Raw genomic sequence first — 13,455 nt, forward strand, 5'->3', positions numbered from 1 at the left:
TGAAGTGATGACGAGATTATAAAGACAGTGAAAATGGAGGATTGTCTCGCAGTGCAGAAAGATGCTCAGTTGCTCATGAAATAGGGGTTGGCTGAGCTGGTTTGAAAGAAGGTGGAGAAATGTTGTTGCCAGTGCATTAAGCACAGATTGTGGGGACTGCATGGATCGTACTGGTGTTGATTTGGTGGATGCATAGAGAGCTCGAGGTGGAGAATGAACTGAATTCTGTGCCGGAAAGTCAGACACGAGACTCGATTTGCTGTCATTAATAGAGGAGTATATACTGATCGTGTTTGCATGAATGGAGATGGGAATGAAGACCAATTCTAAGTGGTACTACGGGGTTCAAGTTGAGCTGGTTCTGAGAAGCAAGTTGGTGGTGCGTTTCAGGTGAATAAGTTTAGACGGACAGAGATGACTTGGCCTGACTAGTCGCTGGAACTGTGCAGCCGATGGGTGACCAAATTGGAACGGACAAGGAATAGAATGATGTGGGCATGTGGCCTGAGTTTGCACGGATTTGGGAATTTGGCTGAAGCGTTTGTTGCTGCGACCAGTTATGCCGGGGATGATCGAAGTGAGCTTTCGTTGCTGCTATGACCCTAACGAGATTCAGATGGCAGGAGCAGGAGCAGGGTGAAGACACTTAGCCGGGAAAAGTGGGTTGGGGTCTCAAACTCTCAATCGGTGACGCAGTTTAAAAGTTCAGGCATCAGAGTGGTGCTGCTGACTTCGGAAGAGTTTGTTAGTGGACTGGGCCTTGGAAGACAAATATTTGATGGGTTTTATTTTGGATTCTTTCGCAGTACCTTAGGCAGTAGGTATAAATCAACAAAACGGAGAAAAAAAGGGAGGAGGAGGCGAGAGCCGTAGACAGAGAAGAAGGAAGGAAGGGAGGCTGCTGCTGTTGCGGCTTCACAGCCGTTTACGGTTTGAAGTTTTGTTTCAATTCCGTTTTTCGATAAGCTATTGATTTTATTTGATATTTGTTTATGGCTTTTGAGAAAGCCATGGCTAACTAGATCCATATTAGGGTTTAGGTAGAAACCAATTCAATTGTGTACTCTCTACGATGATATTTTTAATAATGATTTGATTGATTAGTATTTTCACTTCATATAGCTTGGTGTATAATTGTTCATGTGATTATTTTGATTATTTATGCTTTTCAATTGATATGGCGTGCTTGGGTTAAATTCTTTGACGTGATATGCTTTAGGATTGATAAATAATGCTTTATAGAATCACTACCGATGAAGCGAAGGAATTTACAGTGGAGAAACAATATTTTGGAATTTAACATACTATCTTCCGAGACATGAAATTAATTTCAATTTTTGTCTTGAGTAATATATAAAAATTAGTAGAGTTCACACGATTTAATTGGTGGAAACCGAAAACCCTGATAACCCGTTTTCATTTTGTTTATTGTTAAAATTATTATTATTTCATTTTGTTCCGATCTTTTGAAAATCGTTAGAACATTACTTATTTGATTATTTAGTTTTGGTATTAGTTAGCAGAGTATTTCACACTCCTCGTGGGAACGACCTGTACTTGCCATTGTCTACTAGTTAGACGCTGTGCACTTGCAGTATTTTATTGTAGGTTTCCCAACCTATCACTTATAGCTGCAGAAAATAATCTCTGGACGTTTGTAGAAGAACTCCTGAAGCTTATGCCACCAGAAACACTTGAGTTAAAAGATACCAAATATGGAAACACTGCACTGCACATTGCAGCTAGAGAAGGAAACAAGAAAGTTGCTGAGGCTATAGTGAACAAAAACCGTGAAGTGACACAAATACGTGACAAGGACGAAAAAATACCACTTCTAACTGCTGCATTGTTTGTTTCACCTGGACAAAAAGAGACACTCGAGTATCTTTGCGAAGTTACTAGTGATGTAGACCCAAATCCTTTTGCAGGTCCTGATGGCGCTACAGTAATGTGTAGTATACTTGATGCTCATTTCTATGGTATGTCAAGTGATGTTTTTTATATGGGCCTCCTAACCAATTTTCTAGGACTTTAATTACTATGATTTTTAAGGGCATGTTGTTCCATGATCTGAAAACTTGATATAGAAATAATATTCATTATCCTCTGTTCGTAAATGTAGATATTGCATTGGTTCTCTTCCAACGGTATCCCAACTTGGTTATGGAGAAAACCAAATATAGCAAGGTGTGGCCATTAGAAGTGATTGTTGAAAGGCCGTATGCTTTTCAAAGTGGAAGTAAACTGAAGTGGTGGCAAAGATTCATATATTCATGTTAGTAATTAACTACTTTTGGTCTATATGCTTGTTACATGATTTGGCTGTAATATCAGCTAATGCCCGTTCAATACCAGTGATTCAGGTAGACATGACTACTCCACTTGGTTCCCTAAAAGCTACAGGAGACGCGGAGAATCCATCCGAGTGCTTGCAGAATTTCTCTTTCTCAGGAAATAGAGGAATCAATGCAAAATTCTTTTGCTATTTCATTACCCGCTTCACTCAATGTTCGGTTAAATTGAATCGCTAATTTTGCTTTAAACATTGTTTTGGTGTTACCATAGATAGAAAAAGTTAATGGTTTCTGCGCTGTACAGAACAGATAAAATTACGTAATGTTTCATAAGCATGAAAATTCATTTCTTTTCAGTCCCTGCTATCAAAAGGATATACAGATTGAAGGTGATGCACAAACAAGCAGCGGATTTAGTGAAAGGTATGATTGATCAGGTTCGAATGATGACAACTAAAACTGAAGCATCAGATTTTTTCAGGAATTCAAGTATTATGGAGAAAGGGATAAAATTTGGGACAAATGAAGTTGTGGAAGAATGCCTTTTAACCTTCCCAGACTTAAATTGGACACAAATGAACAACAAAAGATTAATACAAATTGCAATTGAAGAACGAAATGGAAAGATTTTAAAGCTCATATGTAAAACTAGTGAGGATTATCAGGACCAACTTGTTTCGCATAGAGATAGATGCGGCAACAGTATCTTGCATTATGCTGCAAAGTTAGCGGATCCTCCACAACTAAATTTAGTGTCTGGCGCAGCTCTTCAGATGCAGAGAGAGATGCAATGGTTCAAGGTAAGTAGCTAAAATAAGATTGTTCCCGTGAGTCCGTGACTAATGAGTATCATGTTTGCATGGACTGCTCGCCTGGATAATTGTGGAGTTATCAACCGATATGAAACCGCAATCCTCCTTATGTCTATATTTGAGAGTCCTCTAGGTATTTAGTGTCGAGATTCCTTAAAATATAGGGTGCAGTGTGATTTTTTATTTTTATTAGAATCGAAAACAAAGAGTCCAAAGACTTTCACTCTCACCACATGTCATCCAGAAAGCTGTGGGTCATTTTTTAACCTACACAATAAGATAAATGATGGTTAATCTTAATTATTTCATTGATCAGGGAGTGCTAAATCTTTTACCTGAAAATGGTAGGATGGTCAGAAACAAAGAAGTAAATACAGCTCAATCCATGTTTACCAAGGAACATGATAAGTTACGGTGGGAAGGAGAAAAATGGATGAAAGAAACGTCTCAGTCATGCATGGTGGTAGCTGCCCTAATTGCCACCGTTGTTTTTGCTGCAGCTTTTACTGTGCCTGGTGGAAATGTTAGTGAAGATAAGAGTGGAAAGAAAGCAAGCACCCCGATTTTATTATATGAAAATTCGTTCGTGGTATTCGCTGCAGCAGACTCATTCGCTCTCTTTTCTTCTATATCATCAATTATTATGTTCTTATCCATTTTAACATCACGTTATGCAGAAGAAGACTTTCTCACTTCATTGCCAAGAAAGTTGATAATTGGTCTTGGAACTCTCTTCTTTTCCATAGCCACGACTATGATAGCTGTTGTAGTAATTCGATTTGCGGTAAATACGGATTCGATGCTCGGACGTGAATAGATTTAAAAACAAAAATATATACAAAATTGTCACAGGATCAAGAGGAACCAGGACTCAGGATTTCACCAATTCTTATACTCATGCGATTCAATTATTAATTCTAGACAATTAAAGCTTATATTGATAACAAATACCGACTCTTACTTTGCCAAAAATAGATTTTGTAAGTATTATATGTAAATCTTAAGCATGGCCTATCAAAAGGATTAGTCCCAAGCATAAACCATCAAATGAAATCACAAATAATCAATAAAAAATCATAATTCCATTCATAATAGTGCAAATAGTCATAAAAGAATTAAATAAAATTACTCATGCATAAAGAATGGTTTCCTCCATCATCCCAGTATTGGGGTTTAGCTATTCATATCAATCACACACTCAACATATTAATTCAAAGCTCAAAGTGTGATTAAAAGAGTCAAAAGTTATAAAATAGTAGTTCTGAGACTCACAAAACGCGTCCAGAAAAGAACGACAACAGAAAACTGCAGCGAACTGCGACACCTCTCTTCTGATGTTGAGCGCTGAAAATAAGACTGCTCTGAAGCTGCTGAAAATAAGACTGTCCTGGAGAGTCTGTTCTTCGTGTTCTTGAAGCTTTTTAATGGCAGCAGCAGCAGCAGGTGAACATTGCTGCTACTCCTTCTTCTTCGCTCCTCCTGGCTCTGTCTCGACCCCAAACTCTTGATAAAACTTTCTCTCACTTCCCACCAGCCTTTATATACCAATAGGGTCCAAATAACTCGATTAAATCCGAGTTTATCTCCCTTTTTCTTCACGTGCAGTTGAGAGAGAAATCTCTTTTCTGTTGCTTTGTACGCGTCTTCTGGCAATTTCTTACGCTCCAAACTTCTCCTAATCCTTAAACAAGACTAGATACACTTTAATTCAACGTAAAACTCTCCCAGAATCTCTAAAAATATATTTGAAAACTTCACAGAGAACACGTATTCTGTTTGGACTTTGATCGCTTCTCCCGGCCATTCCAGCCCAATTCGATCAGCCCAATCACTTGCATAGGGTCTTTTTAGGTCTAACAGGGTTATCCCAACTGATTTCCGGTGTTTAATCGCATTAAAACTCCTCCAATAATCGAACCAAAATCTGCCAGACGCTGCATGCATTTTCCCGCCAAATTCTAATATTTGAATTTGAGAAGGAACGCCCCCTATCCTGTGTTGTTCCCCCTTTAGCAGCTGCTTGGAAATATGTCACCCCTTAGTAATTAGGTTACCCCTTATCCAAAATCAAGGGTACGTATAGCAAGTGTCCTCCGGGGCATTTTTCGCACTTTTTCGGGGTTCCTCCGGGGTATTTCTGGGGTACTTCCGGTACACTTCTGGGGAGGTCCAAACGCCGCATTTTCAGCCAATTTCGCCGCAAATCCTTATTCTTCTAAAAACACCTACAAATAAATAAAATAACCAAATAAGTACAAAATTGAGCACTAACAATATATACAAATGAGCTATATTAGACACATAAATGCGTCTATCAATAAGTAGTACTGTATCGGATGCCCTTGTGATTACTGATGTTAACAGCTCCGGATTATCCATCAACAGCTCCTTAGCTATTTCCCAGTTCCCTTCCTGGGTTGCCTCGTAAAGTGGCAAGTATGCATGATCAAGAACAAAAGGACTGCAGTCATTACCTTCAGATACAGGCCACAACAAGTTATGGTATGCATTTGTACTACACATTTTAGAATAAAAAACTTCGGATTTCTAAATTATTTTATAAGATTATTAAGAATATTTATATCTAATTCTAACCATTCTTCTGTGTCTCTTCCTTGTAATTGGAACAGAAAAAGGGAAAAGAATATTTATAACATGAACTCACTAGATAGTAGCTGAACTGTGGAGGAATCCACAGGTGGAACTCCGATAGCATGATTAATTTGCTGTGGATGAAGCTCAATAATTTCTTCACTAGTATTTTGATTGTCACTGTCTCTATCTTTTTTTCCAGATCGATGTTCATTATCCGGAGGCATATGCTCCTTTGAAACTATATTTTCCGACGTGCCAGTGGCTTCCGTGATAGAGTTTTATGACAGACAAAACAGGAAGAAAAAAAAAGGATTAATCGAAAGAATTAAGAAGGTCAAGAAAAAAAATTAAGTACTAGTAAACTTCATATACCATCTGGTTGTGGCAGTGGCGGGACGATTTCAATTAAATTGTGTAGGCTATTAACTTCAAGATCAACTGTGATATCATTCACCCTAACGTTATTAATAAATTTCGCATTTTGGTCTAGTGTTTGTATAAGCTTGGTTAAACTTGTAGTTAACACCTCCAATTGACGTTGATTTTGTTCTTGATACACCTCCAACTGACGTTGATTTTGTTCTTGACACACAACCAGTTGACGCTGATTTCTTTCTTGGTACTTCTCTAATTGAAGCTGAGTTCTGGCTTGATATTCGGCGAGCTTGCACAACTTTGATTCAAAAGATTCAGCGTCATCTGAAACTCCTTGCTTGGTACACATGGTGTGTCACCAGCTTTTTTCTTACTTGAGATGTGTGAAGGATCAGGAACTTTGGTCTAGCTAAGGCTGAGTCTAGTTTGGATAATTAATGTGGTTTGGTTTTTCAGTAAAATTTTAAGAGAAATGAGAAATCAATGAATATGGTGACCAATGTGGAGAATTATTGAGAAATTTAAGAGAAAAAAGAAATGAAGGGAACATTTATCTACCCCCTCGTCGTTTTTGTTGTTCTTTAATAATAATCACAGTGTCTCCTTCTTATCACTTCCCTTAATGATATTTTCCTCATAACCTTATCGAAAATGATAAGAAGTTGGGATCAGTTGCGAGTCCCTTAGCTTTTTTTTTTTTTTTTTATTTTGATATTTTCCTCATAACCTTTTTTTCTTTACTTCTCTTCTCCCTTTCTGATTTGTTTCTGTATTATTTACATCTTCCAAATGATAGGTTCATTAATTATCTTGAACGAGTGTATGATGAAATGTAGTGATGACTGCAAATGTGTCCGTTTCTTCTATAGATTTAATGGTTCGATGTGCACACTTGCTGCCCAATTCAATACGCTAGCCAAGCTTGATGCTGTATTAACCAGTTTGATAGATGCTTACATTAAGTACGGAAAGTAGATCGAAGTCCTAAATTATTGTTGGAATGTTATAACATACCCTCTATTTCAGCCGACTATGCACAATACTCCTGAGGGTAAAAATATAATTTTTTTGAAGTCAATTTGAGAAAGTTGTTTTAAATTTTGAGCAACTTGAGTACTTGTTGCTTTCTTTGAAGGATATTTTTTAAGTTGAATAACCGTATATTTCAAATGGTGGATTATGAGAGGTATTTAAATTGTTCCTTATTTTTAACATAATTTTAAAGTTGTAAGAGGGGTAAATGTTAGGTGTATAAACTTAATATAAAGTAAGCAATTATTGGTGATGGGTCTCTCTTTGGGTGAAGCAATACAGAATTTCATGATACCCACTCTTCACTAAATGAAATCCAGAATGCATAATTTTATTTTATTTTTTTGAGAACAGGAGATATATTGAAGGAAAAAAAAAGACTGTACAAAGTTACAAATTACTAGTAACTCAAATGATCAAAGGAAAATAAGAAAGAAAGACTCAAGCGCCACAGAGTCATCAAGGTAGTTGCAACAAAAACATACTATTCCAGTCGAAAATTACCAAGTGGAAATTATGGAACTATACAGAGAAATTAAGTAATACCAAATGAGATTAAAGACTAACCTAGTGGAGGTTGAAAATGATCACTCTAGTACAAGTTGATGTCTTTATGTTTTTTTGGAAAATCATACTACACCATAACCACCATATATATTAGACAAGATTACATTGGAGTCTTCAAGTAGTAACATGAAATTGTCTTTCCTCCATGCAGTGTCTGACTTCGCTACATCTTCTATTCTAGGAAGAGTAACTACTCTCCAAGTTGAGAAAATTTTATATGTAAAACTCAAAACCAAAAATCTTATCTATCCGAATTTGTAATTATAAATAACACAACGAATTCCATTGCAAGATATAACCAGTACAGCAGTAGTAACGCCACCAAACCCCAAAGATGATCAAACCTCATTCTGCTTCATCAATTTCTTCCATCTTGTTCATTTATGGTTCTTCGTTAGTTATAGGAAAGCCAGTAGTCGTTTCACCATTAAAGACATTCAGTTATGACTTGGATGCCCAGTCGTTCTATAGAGGTTCTTCTGAAATTGAGTACAGCGTAAAGTATCTATCATCCTGTGAAAGGATAATAGTCCCACATCGTCAGAATCTACTTAATTAACTTAAAATATAATATGGAACGGACGCTTTACTCATTGTCAAAATCCACTTAATTAACTTAAAATATAATATAGAACGGCCGCTTTACTCATTGCCACTAGGTTTTGAGTTGGATGCCCGCAGAATTTAACATTGTATCAAAGCTAAGCTCCAGACCCAGACCTGTGTAGGAGGAGTTACACCTACTTTACTGGCCAAGGTGTACCCCCAATTTAGTGGCACAGTGACTAGCTTGGTATCGGAGCTAAGCTCCAGACCCAGACCTTTGTAGGAAGAGTTACACTACTTTACTGGCCGAGGTGTACCCCCGATTTAGTGGCCCAGTGACTAGCCTTACACATGAGTGACGCCCGCAAATTTTAACATGATATCAAATCTAAGCTCCAGACCCAGACCTGTGCAGGAGGAGTTACACCTACTTTATTGGCCGAGGTGTACCCCGATTTAACGGCCCAATGACTAGCCTTACAATGAGGGACGTGTGAAAGGACAGTAATCTGACATCGCCATAATCCACTTAATTAACTTAAAGTATAATATGGAAGGACCACTCCACTCATTTCCAATTGGTTTTGAGTTGGATGCCCGTAGACTTTAACACATCCTTTACCAATCCGAGACGATCCTTTTTATCTTTCTTTTTACGAAGCCAATCATGTGATCAACAAACTCATTACTACTAATTCTTACGTACTTGCTATAGGCATATCATATGAGTAGGAGGAGTTACACCTACTTTACTGTCCGAGGTATATCCCCGATTTAGTGTCCCAATGACTAGCCTTACAATGAGGGACGTGTGAAAGGACAATAATCTGCATCGCCAGAATCCGCTTAATTAACTTTAAGTATAATATGGAAGTGCCGTTCCACTCATTTTCAATTGGTTTTGAGTTGGATGCCCGTAGACTTTAACACATCCTTTACCAATGCGGGACGATCCTTTTTATCTTTCTTTTTATGAAGCCAATCATGTGAGTACTGGTATCAACTACTAATTCTTACGTACTTGCTATAGGCATATCATGTGAGTACTGGTATCAACAAACTTTTTACTACTAATTCTTACGTACTTGCTATAGGCATGGGTATGGGTCGACGTTTTCAACATCCTGACGGGATTACACGTTGGGTTTGAGCATCCAACCTTAATCGTTCCGTTGGAGATAAGGATAAGACTATTAGTCCCACGTCGTTTGGGTAATCTAAGATCCTGCGGTTTATAATCTTTAAGACCTCTCCATTCAAGGACGGAGGGATATAGGGACAAATGGGGTCCGTCGACCTATTTGTTTCTGAAATCCCATAAATTTAGGCTTATAATTTTTATAATTTACATGTTTTGTGGAAGTAAATATGTTTTATAAAATTGAAATTTTATTTTTAATGAGGTCAAAATTATAAAACTCGTGTAAAACCAATAAAAATACATCAAATATACGACCTAAAAACAAAAAAAAATGATCTAAATTACTATATCTAATTTAACTAAAATATTTTATAATTTGATTTTCACTTAGTTAATATTAAAAAGTCAATAAAATGCCAAAAAAAAGAACGGGCCGCCTTCGGCCGCATACCAGCTAGTATATACAGATTTTTACCATATGAATTTGCCCCCACTTGGGAAAATGTCTGGCTCCGTCACTGTCTCCATTCATTGCCAATTGGTTTTGTTGGGTAATCTGGCTTTAATTCATGATGATTACTATTATGATTACTACCGTATGATGATGATTATAACAAAATGTGGGTAGAAATTCTCGGCCACTCAAATTAACCCAATAACGACAATTCCTGGATGAAAAAGACATATAAACTTTGATAATGTTTAAATGGAGGAGAATGTAAAAATAACCAGTATGTAAACAGTTTCATCCTACCCATTTTCAAATAACTTTTCTTATTTTTAATTTGCACCAGGATGCATCCAGTTTCACCCTTGCTATATTTTAAGTTTAATCCAGCAAGGATCCAGATTTATTCTTGTTATTTTTTTGGTGTCCATTTCACCCATAATAACTTTTACTCGTCTATTAGAACCATGTTTTAAGAATATTTTAATAATTGACCCAATTCCTAATTCTAACCCTATGTATGGGTGTATAGGTTAATAGGACCCATATAAAGATACCGGATGTCACAATTTCTCAAATTTGCATTAAATGCCTATAAACACTGATCAATGTATCGGTTCTTTTACTCTTGAAACAATCGGGCAAGCAGATCACACTCTCTCGGACACAGGCAGAACATATAACAGGCCACAGCTTATTCAATACTGCTAATTTCTTCAATCCAGCAACCAGTTATGAGGTTTGTGTTCTAAGGATTGAATCAAACAATGACCATGTGTTAAATTATCCTTCAATACAGTGGATTCCGATATTTCTTCCTACAAGGGAAGTTAAGGGTACGAACCCTAGTCCCGAGTACTAATAGCGAATACAGCTAAAGAGTCACAATATCCTGAACGTGTCCAACTTCATATCCGAGTACGGACAAAAATTAAATAAATCTTGACTTTGAGGTAATTTTTTTATTATCTTAAAACCACATATGCATGGCCTTAAATTATCATTATCTCAGTGATTATGCCAATTTCCAGAACTTGAAGCTTGTTGGAAAATTTGTATCTTGTTCACTTGGCCATTTCATGTTCGAAAACGGTTAATAAAATATGATTTTTAAAGTTTTAATAAAAATTATAATTTATTGTTTTATTTTGTGAATGAAAAACTTATTAATCTCACACCGTGGAGTTTCCATTTTTTAGTTGTTTTAAGAGACAACTTTTTAGTCCCACATCGGGGAGTTCATCTTTTTAAGTAATATTATTCCATTATATAAAGAAATTCACCAACTTCGTAAAGCATATGGGAAAGCGGTTTCTTTATATTTTAGAGGGACATCCAAGGGAAGATATTTTATATTGTTTTCTTATGCGTTCGCGATTTTCCTTGCGGGTTTTTTCGGAGTTGCCAAGCTCAAGTTGAGCATCTACTACATATGCTAGTAGTAGGTGTAGCAGGGTGTTTTATCATGGAGATACCCGTCATGTGATGGCTATAGCATCACTTCACTCTTGAGTGTATCCGGGCGCTAATGTCTTAAGGGCAACGTGTTGAACACGTGACTCACTCTATTTTTCCAAATTTTTTCCTTGTTGCTGTTGCGAAGATCTGGGGAGTTCGTCTGTTTCATCAAATTGATCATTTCCATTATAAAGGAGCTAAGTATCAATAACTTTTGCTTATTTTATTTTTTTCTTGTTTTTTATTATTGCACCCAACAATCTTAAGACGTTAGCATTTGTAATAATCATGGATGTTAATTGTGAAGTGAAAAACAAAAAACGAATTTTTGGTCAGCTATAGATTTTCAAATTTATCTCTTAACCAAGAAGGAATTTCGATGAACCCTTTTGACCTAATGTAGTAGACATCCTAATAGTTACTCACATAAAATTTCATAATTTTTGGAGTTGCACAAGTATTTTTTTGGTATTTTACAAAACAGAGAAACGTTTCTGAAAAATTCTGACGACCAGAAATTTGTTGTTAACTAAAGTAGTTTTTATGGGGTGACCATGAGTTTTTTGAAATAGTGATTCAAACTAAGTTTGTAGGTCTAGATTTTATCTTCAAAACTCATATTTTATTTTCGGAATCGGAACTAAGGTTTGTGAGATGTGGTGTATTAGGTGATTGGCCTAGTCAGAGTATAAACGAAGATTGTGATATGAAATTGAAAAGGGACATGGCTACCAGGCGCATGTGGATGAACACAAATCTTCCAAAGATGACAAAGGAAAGAAAATCAAACACTACTATAAGCGTGGTCTTCATAAGAAAGGTATGTTTCGTAAAACTGAATCCGGCTTACTTTAATTAAAGGTGGTTGTTATGTTTGTAAAATTCCTGGGCACATGGCAGTAAATTATAGACAGCATAAAAACCATAATAAGTAGAAAGTTAATGTTAATTTAGTTGAAACAAACTAGAACGAGTTCAGTGGCATGATGTCAGAAGTTATTTTAATAACCAATGTGAGAGACCAGTAGGTGGACTCTGGAGCCACCAAGAATGTTTGTTGAAACAGAGAACTGTCAGCCTCAGATTTCCATTTCATTTCGTCGTTATTCCAATTCCAATTTTCCATCCCCAGCATATCCATAAGGTCACCAACAGAATTTTCTGAATCAATATAACAGTCAAAATCTTCAAATTTCCCAAGAGTGTCATCAACGAACTGGTCATCTTCCCCTCTTTCCACATTTTCCCTCTTCCTCCTAATATTGCCAGTACCGCCTTCTACAATTGTAACAGCTAGACAAAAAATTCCCAATTAGTTAGACCATGCAATGCAATGATTCCTCTGCGGGATTTAGCTGATGAAACTAAGAAATTTCTCAATTATCATGAGTTAAACATGTAAGCAACCAACATGAACAACAACACAACAAAAACTGCAACGGAAAGAACAGATGAAAATATGAAATTAGTTCAGTTAGTTATCATAGTTTTAAACATGTAAGCAATCGTAACAAAACAACAACATAAAAAATCACTAAACTGAAAATATAAGAATTACTCAGAGGAATCATCAAGGGACTGGTCATCTTCCTCCGTCACCTTCTTCCTCCTCCGTTTCAAGCCTCTACATTCTAAAGGACCAGTAGCACTACAACCTGCAGCTTCCGCGTCCCCACTTCTCTTCTTAAGATGGTTCTGATAATACTTTGCACGAAGTGTAATGTTTTTCACAATGTCTACTCTTAGGAACACTATCATCATCACCATGACCCATCCTAAAATTCCTGCATCTCCATCTTTTACTATCAGTTAGACAGCAACGCTGTTCATCTGGAGACAGCTTTTTCTTCTCCATCTCCTTCTTAAGACGGTTCGGATAATACTTTGCATTACAATTGTAATGTTTCTCACAGTATCTACTCTTGGGATCAGTACCATCACCAGCAGCAGCACCATGACCCATCCTAAAATTCTTGCATCTCCATCCTCCAAAACCAGTTAGACCACAACGCTGTTCATCATCTTCCTCCGGTACCTTCTTCTTATGATTCTCACAGTGCTTCGCACGAAGATTGTAATGTTTGTCACAATATTTTGTCTTAGGAACAGTATCATCATCATCAGAAGTCATACCACAACACTGTCCATCTGGAGGCAGCTTCTTCTTCTTCTTCGCCTTGGTCCCAG

The 13,455-nt window shown here is 36.8% G+C and overlaps 1 protein-coding gene across 1 annotated transcript; it reads left to right on the forward strand.

Moving 5' to 3' along the window:
• The first annotated feature begins 301 nt into the window (after positions 1-301).
• Positions 302-3,819, forward strand: LOC113329722. Its single transcript, XM_026576561.1, has 7 exons — positions 302-390; positions 1,609-1,979; positions 2,123-2,239; positions 2,335-2,508; positions 2,652-3,094; positions 3,423-3,695; positions 3,784-3,819. Exons 1-7 carry the CDS (start codon positions 302-304, stop codon positions 3,817-3,819), a joined length of 1,503 nt encoding a protein of 500 aa, XP_026432346.1.
• The last annotated feature ends 9,636 nt before the right edge of the window (positions 3,820-13,455 follow it).

The sequence above is a fragment of the Papaver somniferum genome, unplaced genomic scaffold (assembly GCF_003573695.1).
Source record: "Papaver somniferum cultivar HN1 unplaced genomic scaffold, ASM357369v1 unplaced-scaffold_117, whole genome shotgun sequence".
NCBI classification, from domain to species: Eukaryota; Viridiplantae; Streptophyta; class Magnoliopsida; order Ranunculales; family Papaveraceae; genus Papaver; species Papaver somniferum.